The sequence below is a fragment of the Cupressus sempervirens genome, chromosome 5 (assembly GCF_028749045.1).
Source record: "Cupressus sempervirens isolate cs-2001-9-10 chromosome 5, ASM2874904v1, whole genome shotgun sequence".
Lineage (NCBI taxonomy): Eukaryota > Viridiplantae > Streptophyta > Pinopsida > Cupressales > Cupressaceae > Cupressus > Cupressus sempervirens.
Window position 1 is genome coordinate 402,301,764 of NC_143122.1, and position 15,822 is coordinate 402,317,585.

General features: G+C 32.5%; 1 protein-coding gene and 1 long non-coding RNA gene across 6 annotated transcripts; one reads left to right on the plus strand and one right to left on the minus strand.

Annotated features, from left to right (window-relative positions):
* Positions 1 to 220: 220 nt before the first annotated feature.
* On the minus strand, positions 221 to 2,454 carry LOC149556525 (late embryogenesis abundant protein At5g17165-like). Its single transcript, XM_089830833.1, has 2 exons — positions 1,785 to 2,454; positions 221 to 655 (listed from the first exon to the last, which is right to left on the minus strand). The coding sequence occupies exons 1-2, from the start codon at positions 1,895 to 1,897 to the stop codon at positions 391 to 393; spliced, it is 378 nt and encodes a 125-aa protein (XP_089686959.1). The 5' UTR covers positions 1,898 to 2,454; the 3' UTR covers positions 221 to 390.
* On the plus strand, positions 449 to 15,616 carry LOC149556526 (uncharacterized). 5 transcript variants are annotated; one of them, XR_016364711.1, is made up of 4 exons: positions 449 to 590; positions 2,764 to 2,818; positions 8,673 to 8,753; positions 15,566 to 15,616. It is a non-coding gene; the product is annotated as an uncharacterized LOC149556526 (long non-coding RNA). The 5 variants fall into 5 exon arrangements; XR_016364713.1 differs by lacking the exon at positions 15,566 to 15,616 and adding an exon at positions 8,966 to 9,085; XR_016364710.1 differs by having other exon boundaries at positions 451 to 590; positions 2,761 to 2,818.
* Positions 15,617 to 15,822: the final 206 nt, after the last annotated feature.

Here is a 15,822-nt window from a genome sequence, read left to right on the forward strand (position 1 = left end):
TGACTCATATCTATATATAATAAATTGATTTCCAATTATTAATTTTTTTTTGAATATTTTTGAATAATTAACCTATTTCAAACATCTCTCCTTAAAATTCATTTATTGATAAATGTAGACAACAAATCATCATAACATTTTTATATTATCAGCAAAATTCAATCTCTGAATTGTTTAAAAAAAATAAACTCAAAAAATTCACCATACATTCTAAAATCTATTTATAATATTTCAATAACTACTAAGTTTTCATTTCTTAAAATATCCCTTTGTACAAGAGGGGTGTTCAATTTGAAGTGCAGCTTTTCTAATTACAGAAATGCAAACCAGACAAATAAACCATACTATATTCTAAATTCCGGAGCCATCTCTACTCTTCAAACAGTAAAACTAGTAATTTAAAGGCTGTTTCTGTACATCTTCAGCGGGCCTGAACCACGCCTGTTGGTCAAGGACAGATGAAACATCCATATTTTCCGTCTGCCGAGAATCCCCATTTGCTACCCCTTCATTGACTGCGGGACCAAACACTCCTGTTTGTGGATGTGGCATCCACCATTTCTTCGAATCAGGCTCCATTGCATCATCAGGTACTTTATCTACGCTGCCGATTTGATCTTCATTTTTTCCATAGCTAGATTCCGACACAAATTTCCTGTACAAATTGAGTACTCCAAAGTTAATGTATAAATCATTAAATTTTGTGCATTACAGGCCAAATGAGGCCATTAGGGTTTGATCCTGTGCTTCCCTGAGATAAGTGTAATCCAGCGCTCATCATTTATGATCCAAATTTCTAGTTTCTCTGTACCATCACTACTCATCTTAGGGTTTTTCTTGATCCCTAAAAGCTTCTTTCCATGACGATGCAGTTATCATCAAGAAAAAACGAGGAAATTTCCAATTAAATGAAATCACTTGCATTACCGAGCCAACATAGCCCTTGACCTCAGTCTATTTCTAAGGATTGACCTATAACCCTAAATTAAAGGGGGTCTATTTTTGAGACGGATTAGTGGATATTAGCAATATTAAGGGCTGTTTTTTAGATCTATTTTGGATATGGGTACTATGCGGTATAAGCATTTGCTTAGGTTTCTAGCCAAAGCGATGAACTGCAATAAATAGGTATTGAGATAAAGGTGAAGGAATGCGATTGCCCTAAAAAACAAAACCAAAAAAGGGGGGAAAAAACCCAAAAGGTGATGTTAATGGGAGATTTTCTGATATTTTACCTTTCCCCTGTGAAATTTAACTCCAAAACAGAAAAATAATCCAATGTAAATTGTTAAATCTCATTATGTATGCTTGTTTAGTGGTTTCAGCTTTCAGAGTCTATGATACTTGTCACGGAAGGATCACAGACATTTTACATTGCAGTATAAAACCAGCAAGGGAAACTCTACTATTCCTCATAGGGGATCAATTTATGTAAAAGGTTAGCAGTGTAGTATCCCTTCACAGAAAGGAAAACCCCAAATTGAGCTTAAAATTCTGTCCTTTAGATCCAGAAGGCAATAGCGCAAAAAGAAATTACAAAATCATAAACCAGTCTCGATCCGTTTCAAGATAATCAGTTCGGTATTGTTGTCTATGGGGAAAGGATCCATTCATGGCAAGAATATTTCATTATCTGATCTTATTTCAACATGCATCCTAAAGATTGTCATGCATCTAATTTATCAGATATATGGTGATTTAGATTTCCTAGCCCAAAACCCATATGAAGTTTGAACCAGACAATCTGTATCAATTCCAAAGATGTTAAGCAAAATTCAACATACCTGAAACCTAATGAAACAGGTCCACAGTTTGGAAAAATCCTGCAGGTCTCCTTGGGCCAGTCCTTCATTCCAGCAGCTCTAATAAGGTTTCCTCGCATCCACATCTTCATCATTTTTACTAAATTCTTTCTTACAATCAAATCTTATCTACTATTCCAAGAATTCCGTCAAATTGCTCTGGATCAGGCTACCAGATTTTTATAGAAATAACTGTTGATTTCTTTCCTTGCAAACACTTATAATCAGAATCTGTCACTAGCAGAATGAAGAACAAAAGATGGGTGGATTGCAGATGCAATTCTATTTAATCTGTCAGTAGACCATAAACCTCACTACAATATAATGGACTGGTTTTAACTTATTGAATTACTCTTGGGTACAGTTAAAACATCCTGAATCACAGTCCGAGGAGTGCGCGTTCAATCTATTTTAAAATGAGGTCCTTCAGAAGTCCAATTTCATAAAAAAGTTATTTGCACGTTCCAAACAACAAAAATACAGAATGTACAGAAAAAATATTGTTTTTTCAATTATATGAGATGAACATGGGCACTTGTTCATATTAATTTCTAGAATCAAAGGCCTAGTTCAAAATGCAAATAAATATTACTGTCCACGTATATGTTAGAGGATATACTCAAACATATCCACGAGGATTAGATGGAGGAAATCTCTCAGAATCTCATCTTTTTGGTATAGTCATGGGAATCTGCTAAGTTGGGTGCAAAGGAGTTTTATCAAAAAGTAAAGACTTCAATGACGGTTTCACACATGGAAAATCATGCTCCACTTATCCATTGCTTATGGATTTACACGTTATGCTATCACTACATTATTGTTATTTTATTTTATGTAAGTCATTTTACATATGGTACAATCATACTTCAATAGTTTCCTTTATCGCTAATTTTATTTTATTAAAGTGACAATGATTTTTTCTGTGTTTATATATGTCTGCGGCAACGCCAATACAAAGTAGTTTACACGTCCGACATTGCACGGGCCAAAAAGCAACAACTCAAAAGATATCTGAGGTAGGAGTGGCAGTCAATTTTAAAAGTGTTTTGATTTGAAATATTGATGATAAAATATCTATGATTTAATAGATTTTTAAAAATTAGTTAAAAGTTAAAAGGATCATGGAAATTTGATTTTATTTATTAAGTTGATAGATTTTGTGTAAAGTTTTCAAAATGTATTTTTGAGAGAAAAGTTGTCTGTCCTTTTTAAGTTTCAAAATTGAGAAACTTGTTAAAACTATTAAAAAAAAGAAAATTTCAAAATAGGTGAAGCGATTGGAGTTGGGTATCATCGAGCTGGTAGGATAGAGGGTAAGGATTCTCTTAGGGTGCGGTTTCATGAGGGAGGCTTAAGCTCTATTTTTTAGGAAGCAGGTGGTCTCATGAGCAAAATATAATTGTGCTATGCGATTATTCAGAATCTTCTCCTAAAAAGTAGAAGCCCCTCATTTTTAGGAAGCAGGTGAAAAAGGGGTGGGGTTGGAAATAGCCCGACCAACTTAGGAATGTTTTTTTCCACTTGTCAATAATCTAAAATTTAGTTTTTTAATCAAAATGTAGTTTTAGAGGGAATTTTAAAATTCAGCTCCTTTTTAATGCACATCTTCCTTAAATTTCGGAGCTAAAATATTGAATATCATAAATCATAGGATTGCTACCTTCAAAATATTCCCTAAAAAGTAGCAAGCAGCTTCCGCTCTATTTTGTAGGAAGCCCCCTTCCATGGGACCCAAGCCTTAGATTGCATGTGAAATTCCTTTTTTTGTCCCTTTAGCTGTAGTTTGGTAATGAGATGATAAGTTTTGAGAGGAGTTTCCAACATATATCTTTGGGTATTGCAAAAAATAGAAAATAATTAATTTATCTAAAAAATAGAAAATAATTAATTTATGTAAAAAATAAAAAATAATTAATTTGTTTAATTCGTAAATGTAAAATAACGAGTTGAGTATTTAGATTGTAAAAAATAAGATACAAATTTAACTTGAAGAAATTTGTCAACTCAATGTAAGTAAATTGATTTTGTGTGAGAGCGATAAATGTATTTTTGATAGAAAAATTGTTAGCCCATCTAGATTTTTTTTCATTTTTTTATAATACACTTCAAATCTATTGTTAAAACCTTTGTTTAGATATTTTTAATAAAAATGAAACTCGTTCTCCATTAATGAAACTTTCCTTTTTTCTTTCAACAGTTTAAACAAGTTTCTTAGTTTTGTGGCTTTAAAAAACTTAAGAAGATTTTCATTGTTCACGAAGATTGTGGCTTCGAAACATATCTCTAGTTACATAAACAACCATTAAATTAATGGAATCCATGCCTGCTAAATAGTTGTAGGATTCCATTGTGTTTTATAAGATGATGATTCACATCGAATAAATGTAAATACATATTGTGAACTTTTCCAATTGAATTTTAGTACATACTTTCCAACATATTTTTCAAGTCAATCTTTTGATATGTTCTTGTTGTTGTATTCAATATTTCTCATTCGGTTCTTTATCAATATTTTATCACATTATTAAAGCTTTGGAAAATCATTTATTCCTATTTCAATTAGCATTTGTGACCAATTTTCTTCATTCTAGAATCATCGTTGCACGTACAAAAAATGCACAATTACTAGTTATAAAAAATTGGTGAAAGAAAAGAGTAATGTTATTTATGAGTGGAAGCTTTAAATCATAGCATGAAATGCCTATCTATATATACTAGATTAAAGACATGAGTTTGAATTCAAGTTGATCATCTCTTTAAAATTTTCAAGTGATTTTTAAAGAATAGTAAAAGAAAATTAATGACCTCCGCTCCAAACTCATATATGTTTACTTTTATAATAGACAAAACAAGACTAATAAAATAGAGTGAACAAAAAAAAGTATTAAAAATTGAGTTCAAAATACAATTTATCTTGTTCAAGAAAATCTCTAATGGGGTGTTAAAATGATGTGCTCATGATTCTCGTGATATGTGTATTAACAAGTGGTTAAATTTAAAAGATTCTTTAGGATATAAATGGATGACTTAGATTAATCTTGGATCATAACTTTGGTCTAAGATTGGTTTAGTTGACGAAGAGATGTGACAAGTTTAGATAAGTTTTATTTTTTTATCAAGTTTAATTAAATAATGAGATTATTACTCACTTCATATTGATTGTTAAGAAATTAATTAATGGGTTAAGTACTTTTAATGGGTTAATATAAAGTACTTAAGTGAATGTAGTTTAGAAGTTAATCTTAAGTATTTGCATTAAATAATCAATTGAGTAGGTGAATAGATTATAGGGATGAGTTAAGTGAATAGATGGAGGACTCAAGTAATTGCATGATAATAAAATTGATGAGTTGATTGTGTGCACAATGGAGTGGACTAAATATATTTATGAGCTAAATGAGTGTAGTGGAATTGAAGGTTTAATCATTTAGTATATGGATAGTTGGTATATATAACACAAAATTCAAGTAATGTGGTTTTATTTAAATCATGTTTGATATGAGATATTAGTTTATTTTGATTAAATAATTAGAAGTATATAATTAAATGGTTATTAACAAAGTATGATGATTAATAATAGATGCTAAATAGAGATGACCCTACATTGTAATGGTGAGTTGCAAGCCTCTTATATGGTAGGTTTTGGGTTTGAGTCTTCTTGTGCCCCATGTGGGAAAATTAACAAGGGAAGGACAAAGCTATTCATTCCTCTCTTAAGCATGGTATTGCACTATCCTTGTTTAGAGACCTTCAAGATATAAATGAGAGTGAGAAGAAATAGAGAGTCATTGTGATTGCCCTAGTTGACTTATATGCAAAAGCATGAGAGTAGGGAGAGGACACAAAGTTGGATGAAAAGTAGCACAAAGAAATGTTGTCTTATGGAATATCATGAGGGGCAGATAAGAATGAAATATATTTAAAGAAAAGGCCTTAGTAAATTTCAAGCAAAATATAATTAACTAAGTAAAAATTTAGGCTTGACGACCTTTTTGGTATCCTCCTCGTTGATGCCAAAATGAAATCTTTAAATAGTTTACTTCGTCAAGCCTAAGAAATAGAGGGATTTATGTAAAGAAACAAAGAGAAGGTATTTCAAGAAAGACATAGAAAATATGACTAAGAAGCAATTAGAGGATAAGTGAGCATAGGTCTAAAGGTTTTGAAAAAATACTAAGAGCATAAATATACTTGAGAAAGTAATTTTAACCAATTGGTAAGGGGGATAATGAATAATGTTAACCATTATAAAAGTACTCCATTACATTCTCCCACTCCTCATCATAAGTACAACACTGATTAGAAAAGGGAAACCGCATTGAAATTGATTTATTTTGAAGTTTTATAGCTAAGAGAGAGAATATCTACCTGATGATGTGTCATGGCTTCTTGAGATTCATTTGTTGTTCTTTCTATCAAGAGACATGTGAAATGCATAGAGACATGTGTTTGAAAGTTTGAAAAGATGCACATGTGAAGAGACATATGTTTGGAAATGTGAAGAGACTCCCATTTGGTATATGAAGAAACTTTAGATTATGATATGAATATTCTCTCAATTCAAGATATATAGATTTATTTGTGTGATGAGTGTTGCATTTAGTTAAAAGTATTGTACCCATACCTCTACTATTTAATAAAAGAGATATATTTTTAGTGTGACTAGGGTTTCCCCTCAAGTTTGAGGATTTTCCCAGAATAAACTGTTGCATCTTTGTGTATTAATTTTCTTTATTTTGTCTATTTTTGTTTATCTTAATTTTGGGCCAAAAATATTAACATAGTATAAAAGCGAGATGGATAACAACAAATAAGGGTGTTTCTTTTGTTTATTTCTAGACTTGGTTTGATAGTTAAACATACTTTTTCTGATGATTTTATTTGGGCTTGAGTTGTGAAAATATTTAAATATCTTCTAAGCTCTCAAGATATTCTATGTTTTGGTAGAGTTTATCATTATTTTAGAGAAAATGAAGTGCCAATGGTTCATTTACTAGAGTGATTTATCCTTGGTTGTCACTGATTCATTTATACCATTGAGTCTTCAATATTGCCAATTCTTTACTTCCTTTCTAATAAATGTTGTTTTCATTTAATTCTTTTATCAATCCATCAATTATTCTTTAGTTTTGGCCTTTTTCTTATACAATGATGTCTCACATGATCCTTTTTTTTTTGAGAAACAAATTGTTGTTGAGATTATTTGATGGAAATAAAGATAAGGGAGTTAGGTGTATGCATATGTGTCTTTATCTTTATGATATTTTCTCTCTCTAAGAATACAAGTGTTGAGAGATAATTACAATTACTAGAATGATGAAATTATATGATCTATGCATAATTATCAAGCTATATTATTTGCAATCATTTTTCTTCATTGGGATGGTTAGAGTCTTATAATTTTTTTTAGCAAGCTTATTGATTAATTAGCCTTGAAGACTTCAATCATAAGCAATAGTTTTGTATTTGTTTTAAATATATTTATTAATGTTTAATGTGAGTGTCTATAGACACCCTAAAATTGGTAGGAAGATTTAATCAGGACATTCAAATTATTAATAATTAAATCAAGGTAAATAGATTCAAGGACATTTAATCAAGTAAATCAAATCAAAATGATCAAACTAATCAAATGTTCAATCATTATGAGCAAAATTTAGATAAATTGATTATTGAAGCAAAAGGAATTAAATCGAATCAAAGGTATTAAGTAATTATGTTTTTTTTTCTTTTAATTAATTACATAGTTCACTTAATCAATGAAATATAAATTCCAACCCATTCCATGGGTAACCTTGGCTAAAATAAATCAATTGAATGAATTAATAAATCCTCATTTCTCTTACCAACCACATAGGGCAAGAACTTGATCAACCAAGGGGAATTAAGGACATTTCTTACATGGATCAACAAAATCTTTGCAATCTCATCCACTCAAATTAGCTTTGCAATCCTTATCATTGAATTTAAATGGTCGTCCCCTTATTTGAAATAATTTAAATGGAAGTTACTCAACCATGATTAATTTACTTAACCTTGACCCTACTGCTAAACCTTGGGAACATCTATAAATAGTAGGCTATTTACAACATAATCATTCATTATCATTAGCACCATAACTATTGGCACTTTAATTGCATAACATTCTAGCATAATTTTGAGTTTGAGTAGCATAAATGCGCATTTTAGCTTCAACTATCATATAGAATCATGTCAAATCAATAAAATTTCATTCTAGAAGTTGTTGCTAAGTGTGTAGATCTAAGAGCACAATTAATCATTTTGCTTAGGAATCCATTTGAAGCTCTCAATTTGATATTTGCATCTTTTGTTCATCCTTTTTATGTCAAATTGATTGTTAAATGTAATGTTTCATGAAGGTACATTAATTTGTATACAAAGTCATGCCCACAATGGGGCTCTAGGCCTCAAATTTACGTAATTTGATCTTAGAATCAAAGTTTTACTTTAATATTTTACAAGAAATTTATGATTTGTAGGCCTAACAACACTTTTGGATTTACTTTTTGTGCATTTGAAATTTTCTGTGGCGTGTTCTAATTATTCCACAATGCCTCACAATGCTTTTATCGAAGCTTCATAACACATTTGCATTTTCTTTGGTGCATCCAAATAAAATTCCTTTATCTTTCTCTGTTTGTCTATTCAATTCGGCATTAGAAAATATTTTAGCATATTTCTCCTATCTCACAACACATTCTAATTTTTTGATAGTACCTTTAATATTCTAAATAATACACTTGCAAGTTATTACAATGAACATTTAAATATTGTAATATCAATTCTAGTTGAATTTTGTAAATTTTAAAAAATTGCTTCATCTGATGGTGAATTTGATTTTCTTTGCAGATGACAAGTCTTAAGAAGGTGCAAAAATTGAAGTCAAAGATGCTAGGCCATTATAAGGAGGAGAGAAAAACATTTGTAAAGGTACGAGGATAAATTAAATAATGGTTTGCTACTTGAGAGCACAGTTGAAGAATAAAATGCAATAGACCATTCAATTAAGGTCATCGTTGCATATAACTCGAAATATCCATATGTAAATTGGATATATTTACTCTATAGCCTAGTTTTATTTGTTTTTGGATTTTATTTCAACAACTTTTCCTTGAAGTGTATTGGGCTAATGTGTGTGAAAGGGGGGTGCTTACGAATAGGAGCGATTGCTAGGTAAGCAAAATTACAAAGTAAAAATCGAAAAATTGGGCCTAGCCACAACTACCTATGCAAAAGGTAAGATCTAGATCCATAGCTTGCAATTCCACTTGGACACTCTAGCATTAAGTAGAAAGTACTTTTGAATTCCAAAATACACATTAGCGATATGCTCTTTCCTCTTTGAAGAAATCAAATTCCTAAACATGTGGAAATTAGATGAATAAATTTCTTGGAAATTTACAAACACATTAAAGAAAGACAAATTTGTTTGTTATAAACAATAGTAAGAATATGATATTTCCTCTTTGACAAAATCAAATTCCCAAACCTATCTGAGCATCGATTAGTTTAGTGGTTTGGAAAGGAATTAAAACTATCTATTGTGCTTGGAAATTTGGAATAATAGGGATATGCACTTTCCTCATTGAGGGAATCAAATTCTTAGACCTACTTGCATTTTTTAATTTTATGCTTTTAATGCACAAGCTATATCAAATATACCCATGCTAATGCGTGTCTCCCAAGGACTATAGAAGAGTCGTGAGAGAACCAATCTTAAGTGGAATACAAGATTTCCTTATCTACAATTGCTCCAATCCACTAAAAGATGAGACACTCACATCCTTAATAGGCTGTAAGATGGCAAAAGTTGTTCAACAAATGACCTTCCTCTAGTAGTCTCATAAGGGATTGTGTGAAACCTCCCTAGTATTGGTGGAGATCTCTCTTAATTAAGAGGTAGAATTGAGTACCATTTAATAGATTATTTGAATAAATCCCTCTAAAATAGTCACCAATGCTTTAGAGGCATGATAAGAGACAAAATTAACCTTAGGTAGGTACATGAAATGTCTTGTTTTTCAAACCAATGAAAAACCAAAAGAACATATACTTATTGTTAGAGATCTAGCTGAAACATTGAAAACAATTATTTTTGTGTTTGATCTTCATAGTATTTTTACAAAATATCATCTTCAAAATAAAAAATTTAAATCACAATCTATCAACACAAGCCAGAAATAGCAAAAACTTGTAAATTGACATGGTCAAATATTCTTACAACACATTCACAATTATCTATAATACTTTTGAATTATCCTATGATGATTTTAAACTAAAACATTATGTCTTAACAATTTCCTTCAACATCCAATGAAGAAATCATTCAATGCTTTCAATACGACTAGTGTTCCTTGTCTTCATTAGAGGATATTTCTGGTTTCAAGTGACATGTTGAGGGTCTTGGGTCCAGAGTGACTAGTCCAGGGTAACTTAATGCTTGAGGGTCTTGGGTCTAGTGAGAGACCAGTCTAGAGTAACTCAAGTAGTTTGACCATGTGTTGACACACCCTATTCTGTAGCCTAAATCTCCCCTGTAGATTTTGTATTGCTTATGGTGGTGTATTAATTGTTGATGTTTTACTTTTATTGATGATTAGCAATTATCCATTGGTTGTTATTCTTTTGAGTTTTGGACATTTGATTTGGGAGTTGTTATTTGTTTAGTAGTTGTATCTCTTTGGTTTTGATAATTGTTTTGTACTTGGTATCTAAAATTTGACTTTGGTATGTGATGTTGTTATTGGTCGATTGTCATTTTGACTTTGGTTATCTTTTCTTTCTCAGTAGTTGTGTACCCTTGAGGCAGATTGAGCTATCACGATTCTTTGCCTAGTATTTTCTTTAGTGATTTGATATCTTTGTGCAAATCATACATTATTATCTCCTCTGCACGGTGGGTGTCATGCCTGACTAGGTTACCATGAGGTTGAGAGGCAATGACTTCTTACCATTTGAGTTCCCCCACAAATTGGCACTGACATTGGATGTTCTATTGATGCAATTGTACCATTATCATTCTTATTCTCATATCTTGGAGACATTATATTCAGTTTATGTATTTATGTATTAATTATATTGAGATCCTACAAGATGATGTATTGTATTGTTTTGTACTTGTATTTATTATTACATACCTTGTGAAATGTGTAGTGGATGTTGTTTATTTGGATTGACGTAGTGCAAGGCCAGGTGTACCCCCAATGGAGTTGACCAAGCCCCCAATAAATAACCACAAAATAGAAAATGAACAATAACACAAATATTTAGATCCAAAATGACACTTATTCTCATAATAGAATCACTAGATTTACATCCAACATACTAATCTATAATGCTTTCTTGGTTACAACCATTACAAAGAATAATACAACTTAATCCTCATATGTAAAGATCTATTTCCTAGCTATCATCCCTCAAGATGCTCCTAGCTTCTCCATGCTTAACATCCGATTACCCTAGACATCACAAGACTCTATACTTATACTATACAAGGCACAAGTCAGCCTAGTATATTATATTTAATAAACACTTAGGATAGGTCCCATGTTTACAATCATAACTAACTCATAAGATAACATAAGACTGCATGACTTGCTTTCTTGTAGACTTGGATGTTTCTAAGGGCCTTCTTGAGGCAATTTGCTTGGATTCCTCAAGGGGTTCTTGGACACAATTGTTGGATTTTGAGGGTATCCCTTTTTGATGCAGGAAATGCCACTTGACGGGTCATGTTGCTGCTCGTTGTGTTGCTGGGAATTCCAAATCTAGGCAACCACCTTCTTGGTGGTCAAAGGCCTCCTCTGAGCACTACACGGTGAAACATTCCTTGGTTGCTCCTGAGGATTTTGAGGCTGAGGTTAGCTCTGAGCCGGTGGCTGAGGAGGATGCTCTGGTGGAACTTTCCGTGGATGCTGCTGAGGATTCTGTGGTTGAGGTTTGCATTCTTTCCGAGCCGATGGTGGAGGTGGATGCTCTGGTCTCTACTCCTGGTTCTAATGTCCCTCTTAGGGGTCAGATGTCGTCTGATTCTCTCACGGAGGTTGTTGTAGCTTCTGCTTCCCTTGGGTTTCTTGGGTCTTTGTTTTCTAAGGCTTGGGTTGCTGAGGCTGCGAAGATTGAGGACAGTTGGATTGCGGTTAAGCGAAAGAAGTCTAATTCTTCTGCCCCCCCTTTAGATAAGGTCCTTCGGTCGGGTAAGGGAAAATTCATCTCAAAAGGAAAATCTTTTGTTTCCCTATGATGTCTGGTTTTTTGTGATGGTGAACTAGTTGCATTACTGGTTCATTGGAAACTAGTTTGGGAGGTTTTTCAGGTTGTTGTTCTAGTCTGTTGACTTTCCAGGTTCCAGTATTGTTTTGGTTGTTTTTTCTAGTCTCATCTGTTGGTCTCAGGTCCCTGTAAAACCTGATTTAGTTGTTTAGCTGGTTTCAGGTTCTTTTATAACCTGGTTGTGCTTAATGGTTTATCTTTCTCTTAGATGTAAAGGGTTTCGGGGCCCCTTCAAAACCTGCTTTTACCTTAATCTAAAACATAAGACTGCATGACCTTAGATATGGAAAGTGAGATGTGAATAAACATGTCCCTTCATGGGACATGTCCATGTATAATGACAATCAATATATATATATATATTATATCTCTCCTGAAATATATGAATAATAGTAATATAGATATGTATATAAATATATTTAAGTATATATATACATCTCTTATACACACACACACACACACACACACACACACACACACACACACACACACACACACACTAGAAATCATCTGATTGGAGCTACAAAACATTAACACATAGGGATGCCCCAAACACAACCCTAAGCTCGTGGACATAGGGCTCCAACATTAGACTCTCGAGCTTAATAGAAAAGTGTGCCCCACTTCATCTTCACCCAACTTCAAAGAAATATCTAGCTCGTGGACATAGGGCTCCAACATTAGACTCTCGAGCTTAACTGAAAAGTGATGCCAAAAGAAATATCTGCACCCAACTTCATCTTCACCAAAGGCTTCCAATCCATTAAAGGCAAGAGAACAAATTATCCATTAAAACATTGAAATCATATGAATCTTAGCAACCCAATCAACATGCCTACTTACAAGAACAACCTAAGCATCATAAGGCTTCATAAACAATCTTTGCAACCAATCACAACTAGCAATCGTAACATCCTCAAACATGAAATCTATGTCAACAACATCATGAAAATCTAAAACTAGGTAAGCAACAACATGCAAACTCGAATCTACAATAGTAGCAACATGTAGATCCTCAACCATATCAGCAACAAGCAAGTCCACATCAACAATATTTAAATCAAAATGCACATTAGTAGTAACATCCATATCCACAACACAAATAATATGTAATTCCTTGTCAACATAAGTGAAACTCTCATCATTAGCGATCTCATCATCTACAATAAGATGATCTGCAATTTCCATGTCAGATCCATCCATTTGCTCATAAAAATCAAAAGATACCTCATCAACTTTAGCAAAGTCATGATGTACTTCAACAATCTGTCTTATTCCTTGCACAATCCTTCTAATCATTCAGACAACACTCGTTCCAATTGGAAGATGCCAAATCAAACGAGACTGCCTCACCTCTTAAATCCTCTCATTGAATTTATCCCAAAATTGATCCAACTTAGCCATTAGGTTCCTATCAAAGTGTGACTACCTCACATCAATTATTTGATTGCATGACTCCAACTACCTCACACTGGACAATTTTCTTTCCGTCTTCACAACTTGCCCCAATTCAATGACCTGTTCACTCAAGGAAAACCCCATCTTCTCACATCAAATTCTCACAACCAAAATGATCCATCTGCAAGTTCTTTGCAATTGCGAGCCAAAACCATGATTTAACAATTCACAACAAAGAGATCTAGGGCTCTATAGTCCATCAATTCACTACATAACTATCACAAGATTGAAATATGCTTTGATACCATTTGACACTGTGCAAGTTTAGGTGTACCCCCAATGGAGGTGGCCAAGTCCTCAAATAATAACCACACAACGGAAAATGAACAATAAAAAAAAATTCAGATCCAAAACAACACTTATTCTCATAATAGAATAATAAGATTTATATCCAACATGTTTAGATGTAAGGCCTTCTCGGTTATGCCCATTACAAAGAAGAATACAACTTAATCCTCATATGTGAAGATCTAGCTCCTAGCTACCATCCCTCAAGATGCTCCTAGTTAGTCTATGCTTAACAACTGATTATCCTAGACATCACAAGACTCTATACTTATACCATACAAGCCACAAGTCAGCGTGACATATTATATTAAATAAACACTTGGGACATGCCCCAAGTTTACAATTATAACTAAATCATAAGATAACATATTATAAGATAACATAAGACTACACAACCTTAGATATAGGTCCACAGGCTAACTTGACATTGATGTTGACATGGTAAGGCTATGGTAATGGTTTCCACTTTTTGGCCAAGTTTGACACTAAAATATATATTTTTAAGAATACTTCATTTTCAAATGCATGTTATTGAAATTTTTAAAATAATTTGATGATGATGTAAAGTAGTGATTTTTAACATTTTCTATCTAGTTTCTAACAATATGTTTTAATTTTTTTAATAATTTCATTTGAAGTCCATTTTTTTATCTCCTCTGAGAAGTGGTTAATATGAAAATTGATATTTTCAAAAAGTGATGGGTGCTTTGATCAACATAACTTTTTTCAAAATATGATAATTACAAAATTCTTTCAAGGCTAGAATAGTAACATCAATTTTTTGTTAGTTTTGTTCAATTTCGTTAAAAAATACAGGTTTTATTTAGTGACAAAGTGACACTAACAATAATTTAGACATAGGTTGCTTTTGATCAATATAACTTGATTTGTATGTATTGAAATGCATTTTTTATTGACTTGCTAGAAAGCTAACACACATAGCTTTGGTGATCATATTTAAAAAATAATAATTCTTTACTTTTATAATTTTTCCAAAGCTTCAAATGGAGATTTCTAAAATGATTAAAAAAACCTATATTTAATAAAACAAAAAACAAAAAATCACAATAAACACAATATATGCTAAAAATATATTCATTGGAAAGCTTATTGAAAGGAAAACACTTTTCTAAATTTAGTTTTAGAAATTAAACTTATGTGGCCCTTGTTTGAGCCATCAAACAAGGAAAATTTGACAGAAATTAAGAATAAATTGAGAAATTTTTATTTTTAGATGCTTTGTGCGAAGTTGACTTTGCGTGAAGCCCATTTTTGGGTCTTCGTGTGAAGAGGCTTCAAACGAAGCCCATAAGTCGGTTTACCACCTTTTACTAGGGGCTTCGGTTGAAGCCCCTAGGGCTATTTCTCGATAGTCTGCATTGGCCGTGTGGGAAGGCCCAGGGGGCTTTGTTCGAAGCCCCTAGTGCAACCAAGGGGATTTGCTCGAAGCCCCATGGCTACCGTGTTGGGTGCCATGGGGCTTTGCTCAAAGCCCCTTAGTTGCTTTGGGTACCAAGGGGCTTCAAATGAAGTCCCTTGGCTACAGTTTTGGGTCCAAGGGGGCTTTGCTCAAAGCCTGTTGTTGGCCACAATTTTTTTTTTGTTTGATAAAAATAATAATTTTGCCTTCATTTTAAAAATCAATATGGAACAATCTTTCAAGGAATTCGCTATTTTTGTAGAGAAAGGAAGAAGACTGAAGATAATTTGAAATATTTTGATAGTTTTTTGAAGACCAAAGACAAGTCAAAATATTTTGAAAATCAAAGACGGGACGACAGCAAGGAAGACAAAGTAAATCTGCAAGAAATAGATCAACTGATGCAAAGCAAAGAAATCGTGAGAAAAACTTAGCAAATTATCACAAAAAAGAGAGAAGGTATTTACATATGTAAATTCACATGGACATGTATATTTGTAATTTAATAATTAATTTTCTAAGTTTATTCATTTATATGCATGTAGGTCTTAACAAACAATC